At 36.7% G+C, this 9,349-nt stretch overlaps 1 protein-coding gene across 1 annotated transcript in view; it reads right to left on the bottom strand.

Annotated features, from left to right (window-relative positions):
* Nucleotides 1–8,222, bottom strand: part of DCP1A (decapping mRNA 1A) — a 32,351-nt gene extending 24,129 nt beyond the window's left edge. Inside the window, exons 1-3 of the mRNA XM_007424049.4 lie at nucleotides 8,066–8,222; nucleotides 3,651–3,691; nucleotides 2,958–3,085 (exon numbers count right to left, since the gene is read on the bottom strand). Coding sequence (XP_007424111.1) covers nucleotides 2,958–3,085; nucleotides 3,651–3,691; nucleotides 8,066–8,200 — 304 coding nt within the window. The 5' untranslated portion in view covers nucleotides 8,201–8,222. The remainder of the gene's footprint in view (nucleotides 1–2,957; nucleotides 3,086–3,650; nucleotides 3,692–8,065) is intronic.
* Nucleotides 8,223–9,349: the final 1,127 nt, after the last annotated feature.

A 9,349-nucleotide genomic window follows, 5' to 3' on the forward strand; every position in this document is an offset into this window, starting at 1 on the left:
GTTTCCTATCTTCTGACCAGCAAAGCATATTATCCCTCTGATTCTATGGATTTCTTGGAATAGAGATACCCTCTATTCTCTCTATACCCTCTATAAGTATGTTTTTACATACTTAGTAAAAATTATGTAGCAGAAACCAGAATAAACAAAGGCTGAGTATGAACTGAGTATAATATCTTTGCTGTCCTACTAATATCTTGTTGAGAAGCAGAAATGAAGCGCTGTACTGGAAGGTAAAGGTATCAGAATATGGAATCCCAAGTTCTCTGGATGCCATTTCAAGCATTTCAATATGAAGAGTAATTACTCTGGAGGTATAAACATGATGAAATAAAACATATGTCTAAAGTGGATATCAAAGCCAAGAACTAATGGATTTGTCCCAAACAAAGCTATCAAAGAAAGAAGAGAGATAAATACTTTGCAACAGATTGCAGAACAAGTGACTCCTGCTGACATATTAGTTCAGTCTATCACACTACTGTACATATTTGGCTGCTCTCAATTTAAACTCCATTATAAAACCCCTAATGCAATTCCACTGTTTCTGTCCAGAGAAATAGCAAAACAGTCCCACTCTTTATCTTGGCTGAGAAGGTTGAGTTAAGACAGCTGCTAATTCATTCCTCTTCTACAATCAAACACATGACGTCCTAACAACACTGCCAATCTCCTGAGTAGCTGTTCTTCCACTTGCTGAACCTACTTTGACATTTTTAATGAGCAGAAATAGGATTCCTCTGCTAGAAAGATGTAATATATTGTTGTAAGAGCATTTCAAGTATAGTCACACAGGACAAAATATCTGCTGCTGCATTTCAACTGGACAAAGGCAATCAGAAATCCAGTAAAAAGAAAGAGAAAAAAATCAGACATAATCCTTATTTCAAATTTAATCCATATTAATCTTTTTAACATCATGGATATTTGTTCTTTACCTCAAGATAGAGACATCAGATACAAAGGGAAAGTTATAAGGGAAATTGATATGGAAACATGCTTCTTAGTGACCTTTAAAGGTAAGCTAAAATTTATTTGATTTTTTAAAATTAAGCATCTGGAATGCTTTCAATACATTTACACACAATGCTTTATTAATATGGCTTATCAAAGAACACTTAGACCAACTCCTTTATGGAGACAGCAGTGCATAATAGCAAGTAGCAAGTAAGTAGCAGTAGCATAGTGCGTACACACACAAACTTATGCTTTAAATAGCTTTCCTAATGAAAATCAAGAAGTGTTTGATACTTTGAAGAAATGGAATAAATAATTCTAGATTTTTAATGTTACTATTATCTGGAAAAAAAAAAAGCTGGACTGGTCTCTGATAGTAAGAAAACGGTTGTGTGAATGCATTCTCCAAATGAATCTTTGTAATTGTAGAATGATATTTTTTTTAAATGTGTATCCATTTAGTTAACTTTAAATATTTTGCATAAATTTAGGACAGAAATGTTAAAAAAAACCCTACATAAATGGGTACTGAAAAATAAATCCCACTGTTTTCAGTGAGATTTACTTGCATATAATGTGCAAAGAACTGCAGGCAATGTTAAGGATTATTTAATTAAAAAGGATTCACAGAACAGAGTTTATTGTTTGGTTGATAAATAAATTGAAATAAAGAGTTAATCATAAATTATTTAAGAATAATTATTTTTGTAGAATTCTTGGTTGTTTGCTTGCAGACATTTCATTACCCAGCCAGGTAACACCACCCACCAACACTGGCAGGGCAAGCTACATATAAACAGGGAGCAAACCCCACACTCCCTAGCACTGATGATGTTACCTAGTCAAGTAATAAAACATCTGCAAGCAAACAGCCAAGCTCAGAGAGCACCAAGGACTCCACATGTGATGGAATGTATCTACAAGGAGGAGAGTGATGTGGGAGATCAAGGCTGTCAGGAAGGAGGGAGTGCATTCCGGGAGAGAGGAGAGGCAAGAGGCAGCTGAGTCCACAACAGGAGCGTGAGAAGCGAAAGAGGTTCAGGATAGCCACTCCCTAGAATCTCACAGGGTATATCCACTAGTTGCTGTAGTATAGATTTAGTTTGGCAAGATTCTGTCTATAAGGTGTAAGCTAATAAAGGAACTGTACCGGACTGGGCTGTTTCATCATTGTTCTTGGGCTAGGCCTGACATCACAGCTCAATCCTGAGCTACATATAGTCTCTTCTATTGGAATCATTATTTTTACTAGTTTATTCTAAGTGTTACTGGATCTAGAACCAGTCCTCTAACTTTTATCCTGGAACTTCAGTGTCAGCTTAAGTTAATGTGCACTTTTTAGGAAATGAAACAGAAATAAATCAAAGTACAAGCAGCCTTTTACAGCAAAAATAAGTTTTAAAGGCACTTTGATAAACAAGCAGCAAACCAATTATTCAGACATATACTCAGAATCATGGCTTCTTGAAACATTAGACCAATAGTGACTGATGAACTGACTAAAATAGCAATTCCAATTGATTTTGGAGAATACTGTCTCCAAGAGTATGTTACTAAAAGAGATAATACTATATATGAGTATGTGCTATTTACCAACTGTGTAACAATACTTTCAAAGTTCTGCATTTTTCTTAACTAACTGCATCCATGCAACCCAAATTGAGTGTTAACTTGTTTACACTGTGTCACACATATACAGTAAAACTTGATTCAACAGACATTTTGAAAGAAAAGATTGTCTATTAAATGTAAATGTTTGTTAGACATGAATTAATGTCATTTGCATACATTTACATCACCTGTGTAATTACATAGATTATGTCAATTGTTCAGACTGAATTCATACTTAATAGCCTTTGTGAAGTCAAACTTTGTGCACTAAATCCAAAATCCATTAAATTGGGGGTGTTAAACTGAGATTTACTGTACTTAAATAGAATAAATGTTCTAAACTTCTAAAAATGGGATCTCCTAAATAATACATTCAAGTGCATACTTACAGTTGGCATTTCTATAGAGAAGAAAAGGTTCATGAAGCTGAAACTCTAAGTCTTTGTTTACGGGCTCAACCAAGTTATGCATGTTCAATCGATTTACAATCGTAAAGCCATGGTAAGGTGAAGCAGACCTGTTATTTCAAGGGAAACAAACTATGGATAAACTGTTTCCAGAAGAAGCATCAGCAAACTGATAATGACAACTTAGCCAAGTTAGAAAGTGATGTCATAATCACAGCTAAAATATGAGGAGTTAGTACAAGATATGCACAAGCAGAAGAAAGCTTGACAGCAGCATTCTACAAAATGCCATTGAAGAGTAATTTGAAAAATGAAGAAAACTGAAGACAGAGTGCAAGATAATTAGCAATAGCTTGCATAAGCACACTTCTTGAGACTTTCTGCAAGAGACTGTGGAGTGCTTTATGCAAACAGCAGCACAGTTTCAAAGATCTTGAACCAAATTTAAAAAATGCCTTTTGCCATACAGAACCACCATTCTCTTTGAGACACAGCATCTCTGGATCCATTTCAACACATTGTACAGACCATAGCACTGATTAATCAACTTAAGAATAATGGAATATTGCTTAATTGCCCTAGGCAAATACAATTTTATCTCTGCAAGAGACAAATGCCACAGGCTATGTTCTAATATACTGTTAATCAAACTATTCCTGGAAGTTATTTCATTACCTTTTATACACAAATAAGGTACCTTCTATGTCAGTCTTCTCCTATAACAGACAAAACAAATAGCAACAAATTAATTCAAGCAAAATATCATTTGATGCATTCCTACATTTCATTAAATAAGAAATTATATGACATAATGAATGGGATTGATTTAATTCAACAGCAGAGGACTGAACTATTATACTTCAGTGTGAAAATTCACACAGACAGTAACTCATTAACATCTACACTAGAATAATCTCAAAAACCTTGATTGCATACTAGTAGACTTGGAAAATATATCATTACAAATGTTTATAATTACAGTCTTCAAGTTAATGATATGAAGTCATTTTTTTTAACAGTAAGACTTTTTTTTTAAATGAAGCTACATCATTTATTGGCAAAAGCACTGTAAAAATGTTAACACTCCTGGATTACAAAGTTCAAGAAGTTTCTATCATACAATATTACATCTTTGAGCAATAAACTTTAATGCATACTAAAGTCTCACACATGGAAAATACATGCTTTCAAAATTGAGACTTTAATATGTCAGTGACCATACTATATCTCTCAAATTTTATTCACTGCAGGGATAAGGTGTATAGGTAGAAATGGAGAAGATGTAAATTTAAGTAGTCGGGAGGGTGAAAAATGTAGGTGTAAAACTAAGAGACCATCAACAATATGTCACCCTGTTTAGTTCTTCTGAGATCAGTCAAGGTTTGCTAGATAGCATTCACATTGAAACTAGTCAGCAGGAAAATTGAGGAACAAGAATCTCTAAGAACCCAGAACAAAAAATATTTCCATTATTACAGTAAAAGGCCTTGATTTCCAACATCCAGAAGCTGCAGCACAAAAACATCTCAGCTGACAGCCCTTCAAATACCTTAGTCCCATACCAATTTTGAAGAGAAGAGGCTGCTCTCATTCAAGCAAGGCAATTTTGATAGAGAGAAGGCAGAGATTCTAATGGCATAATTTAAAATCACTGGGAATTGGGTGGCATACAAGTTTGATAAATAAATAAAAGTGTTAGGCAATAATTAGGCAAAAATAAAAATAAAAATGCATGCAATTAAATGAATGCAATTATTTCATTTTTAAAATAAAGTCACTGTTATATATTTATATAATTTATATAATTTCCATGTAAACATACTTTGTTCAGAGCAGCAGTATAAAGGAGGAAACAATTAGATTTCAATCTTCCTGCAGCATTTTAAGTTTGCCAAACCAGCCACACAAAATTGGCGTACAACATTGTCAATATACCATCTTTTTCAGTGGACAACTTATTCAGTTCAGTGGACTACTGGAATACACAGTAGTCTTTAATATGGAACTGGCTACATTCCTATTTGGGAGTTACTGAAAATCTAACTGGTAGGGACTGTCCAAAAGCAAGATAAATCCAGGCATGTATCTCTCATTCCTAAATGAGAAGCCAAGTGAAATTTCATAACATCCAACAATGCAATAATGGTCTTCCCAGAGCTTAGAGATAAGCAGGCACTTATATAAATTAAGGCCTTCTGACTATTTAAATAGTAGATTCTGCCATCTTCTTTTCAAGAGGCACAAGGTGGAATATATAATTTTTCTTCCAACTATTATGTTGCGAAGCCAATTTACATTCACAGTACTCTAGATTGGGAGCTGTATGCTAGACAGAGTGCAGATAAATACACATCTTCCAAAATGAGGCATGGCTGGATGATTTAGGCAGAAACCCCTTTCTGCTAGAGAGGAAATGGATTTTGTCTTTTAAAAAACTGAGGCAGAACTTGTTGAATGGAAATTGGAAATGAGAAAGATTTAACATCACCTTTAAGCCTCAGGTTTAAGATAGAATCTGTAAGGAGAATTTTCCAGGCAACAAATTAGCACAGAGGTATTCCAAGGGTAATCTATTCTGTAAAGCACTGTTTCTTAAACTTTTTTCACTCAGGACCCCTTCCTACTTTTAAAAATTATGGAGGACCCCAAAAGAGCTTTTGTTTGTATGGGTTATATTTATCAATATTTGTATTAAAAATTAAAATTGATACATTTGCTGCCGCTACTACTTCTCATGATTGTTTGATGGGATTTTAATATTATATTATTTTTCAACATAGGCTGGCAAATAATTTTGATTTTGAGGACCCCTGAGGAGGTCTTGGGGACCCCCAGAGGTCCTAGGACCACACTTTAAGAAACACTGCTCTAGAGGAGTAAGAAAAAGTTAGCCAAGAACTGCACTAAATTTGATTTCTTTTTCAATGTGTGCTATTTAAGTCCAATTTATTCCTTTTTCAGCATGTGCTGTTTAAGTTCAATTTATTCCTCTAATGTTTAGTTTCTCTATGCAAACTCAATGACTGTTTGCTTTGCTTTATGTCACTTGGAATTTCTTTACAGCAGAAATTACTCAAATTAGAAGCAGAACAGTATCATCTTTTGGTATATCAGAGCCTTCTGTTTTTCTTTTATCTACTTGATATCCTTTTCAAATTGCTATCTGTAATTAGAATGGCTCTATATCTTTATTTATTCCACATAAGTTTTAAAAAAGGACATCTTATATTCCCTCTTTTTCTTTCATTTTAAATTAAGTTTGATTTTAATTACGTAGCTCTTATGAGATTGGTTCATCTTCCCAGAAAGGGATGGGGGAACTGGGGTACTGATTTCCCCAGCTATGTATCTCAATGCTATGGGGCCAGGAATTGGCACTACAGAATTTATTTCATTTTCCCCCATTTAATTTGCCATAAAAGCACCTCAAGTTGTAGGAGCCCCATCCCTCTCACAAAACAGGGTTACAGAGAAGACACCAGGTGAGGTGCTTCCCTGAAAGATAGGTAGTAGCAGCAGTAATTACCAAATTGCTGCACTAAGTCAAGAAGAAGAGCTAGGAGGTGTAGACCCAGAGGCCTTCTGGGAGAGGAGGTTTAAGTTTGTCAACCTTTCATCCTATGGCTTTAGCCATTGTCTGCCCTATAAGGAAGACCAGACTAAGAAATCAATACCATATAGGTCAGGATTACTTTTATCATAACAACTATATAGAATCTTGCAAGTCTGAATGTGCTTCTTCCCCCTTCCTCACTTTATCTTCGTGTGAACCAGGAAGGAGCTTGTCTGAGAGGTTTACTCAAATTAGTGTCTTGGAATGGGCTTAAGCCCTTGTTTGATCATTGCATTGGTAGTAGCTCTTCCTCCTGTCCTTCAAGGCCATTCCCTATGACCTCTACAGCTGTGCTACTACATGGTCAAAATTTCCTCAACTATCTGAGGGAAAAGTTAGGCTAGATATGACTAATGAATGGAAGGAAGAATTGTGTACACAAGGTTCAAATTTATTTATTAAAGAAATGTATATGGCCACCCAACTCACACACAGTGACTCCAGGCGGCTTACAGAAATCAAATCCATGTCAGATCCAGTTTTGATGGCTTACAGAAATCAAATCAATGCAGATCCATCAAAGATTAAATATTTCAAAATGTATCTTCATCTATTTGAATATCACATTAACCAACATTTTCCAGTTCCATACCTGCAACAACTAATGTTTGAATATCACATTAACAACTTCATCTAATTGAATATCACATTAACCAACATTAACCAACATTTTCCAGTTCCATACCTGCAACAACTAATGCAAATTTTAACTAGAAATAACTAATACAAATTTTAATCCAAGAATATTATTCCTGCTAGGGCAGGGAAGGGAGAAAAAGAAAAACAAAATCCAGTAAATTCCGAAGACTCATTTAACTTAGAAAGAGGTATTTTAAAAATGTTTTTGTACTCCATACCCAGAGAGTGCACATATCAGCATACAGTACCTTTACCAACAGTATTGCACAGATCACAGCTGTTCTTTAATTGTGAAAGATTTTCACATTTGGCATTCATACTGAATAATGTACAGGACCACTGAAGGTATACCAGCAGCCATTTCCTTTATATCTCCGAACAGGCCAACCACACCATCACTTCTGAGGTGATCAAAAACAGTGATTACTAACTGTTACTTCTGACACCATCGCTCACCTTTAATCTCATTTTAACCTGTGGAATAACTAAAATGCAGTGATGGCTGTTACGCAAGAAACCAAATTACTCGAATATTAAGCCCACAGTATCCCGAGGAAGGGGCGGAACGATAAACTGCAACCAGCTGCCTAAGAAAGTGGGTGTGTTTCTGGGCTCCCCTCTCCTCCTTGAGAAGCAGTTCTGTGCCGCAGGGACGGAGCTGGAAAGGGCCGCCCTCCTTCCTTCTACCACCCAACAAGAGGATTCGCTCCGCCGAGGGAGGGCGGCGGCAAGGAACAGGAGGCGCCCCACGAACAACTCGGGCGTGCGGTGGGAAGCGGTGTTGGAAGCCACGCATTTATTAAGACCCTTTACCCGGCTCTGCCTCGCGGCCACTCACCCATTCGTTGGCCTTTGGACTGAAGCGATAAAGGGCCACCTGGCCGGTCACGTCGGCAATGCTGGTGATGTAGGGATCGTGCTGCTTTAAGGCCGCCAGGCTCATCTCTTGCCCCGCTTTACTCAGAGACTCCATCTTGGATCCGGGATCTCGGCAACGGCGGAGAAAGGAAGGAAGAGGAAAGAAGAGGGAGCGGAAACCCCGGGGAACGCAGTGATATTCCGCTCTACGCGCAACCTTCCTCCTCCGCCGGGCGGGAATCGCTACCCCCGAATGTCCGTTCCGTCCTTGCAGGACGGACGTCAGAGAAGTGGCCGCGTGTTTTCGTTTCTCCTCGTTTTTCGTTTCCGATCTTTACCAGCAAAAATTCGAATTGACGTCTACAAAAAAAGTTTGGAATACCTGCTTATCTGCTACTGGCTAGTTTACAACAAGGACATGTTCAATTAAAGATAACGCCGTGTAGATTTCAAAAATCGACTTTTAAGTCTTAAAACAGTTTTAATACAGTTTGTTTTTAACGTGTTGTATTGCTGATTACAAGTATTTAAAAGCAAGGTAGAAATAAGTACAATATTCAGTATAAATTAGAAGAGGTATACAAATACGATACTCAGCTTACAGCAGTAATGGATCTTAATGAGCAATTAGCATTTCAGAAGTAATGACCAAATCCTTTTAATAGGCAGTAATAAGAGGAAAAGAAGAAATCTGTGGGTATTAAAAACTCCAGTGCAGTAAGGGTGGTTTTTAAGACATTCTCTGAGTTAATTTATTGCTCATATCAAAAGGCCTACAACTGCATGTATAATGCTTACAATATACTTAGGAAGTAGGCAAGAACAATAAGATTGCCAGCACTTAAAATCTAAAACTGATGAGGCTGGCAGGAGAGACTGCTGTTATTTGGGCTGGAGGCTATTCTGGAGAGTCTGTGTGATTCTCCTTAAACGGCCGGGGGAGTAGTACTTTTATTACTTGGCAGCCCTCTACAAACATGCCAAGGAAGATCTGAGCTGTTAACAAACTGAACCCACATCAGCAGAGATGTGCAAATGTTCAGAGGTCAAAGTGTTCTTGCCTTGGAAGGTGTCAACCTGTCATTAGAATGTGTCCTCATCTCAAGGCAGGTCATTCTGAAAGTATTGTACTAGAAATAGTATAACCTTGAAAGAAGACAGTACATTTACTACTGAAGGTGAAATATGAAACAGTTTAATTAGAAGCTGTCACTTGGTTTTGTTAATAGATTTTCTTCCTTGCTTGTCTAATACAATACTATAA

The sequence above is a fragment of the Python bivittatus genome, unplaced genomic scaffold, assembly GCF_059951505.1.
Source record: "Python bivittatus isolate LINGU-HERP-01145 unplaced genomic scaffold, Pbiv_v1 ctg000080_np1212, whole genome shotgun sequence".
Lineage (NCBI taxonomy): Eukaryota > Metazoa > Chordata > Lepidosauria > Squamata > Pythonidae > Python > Python bivittatus.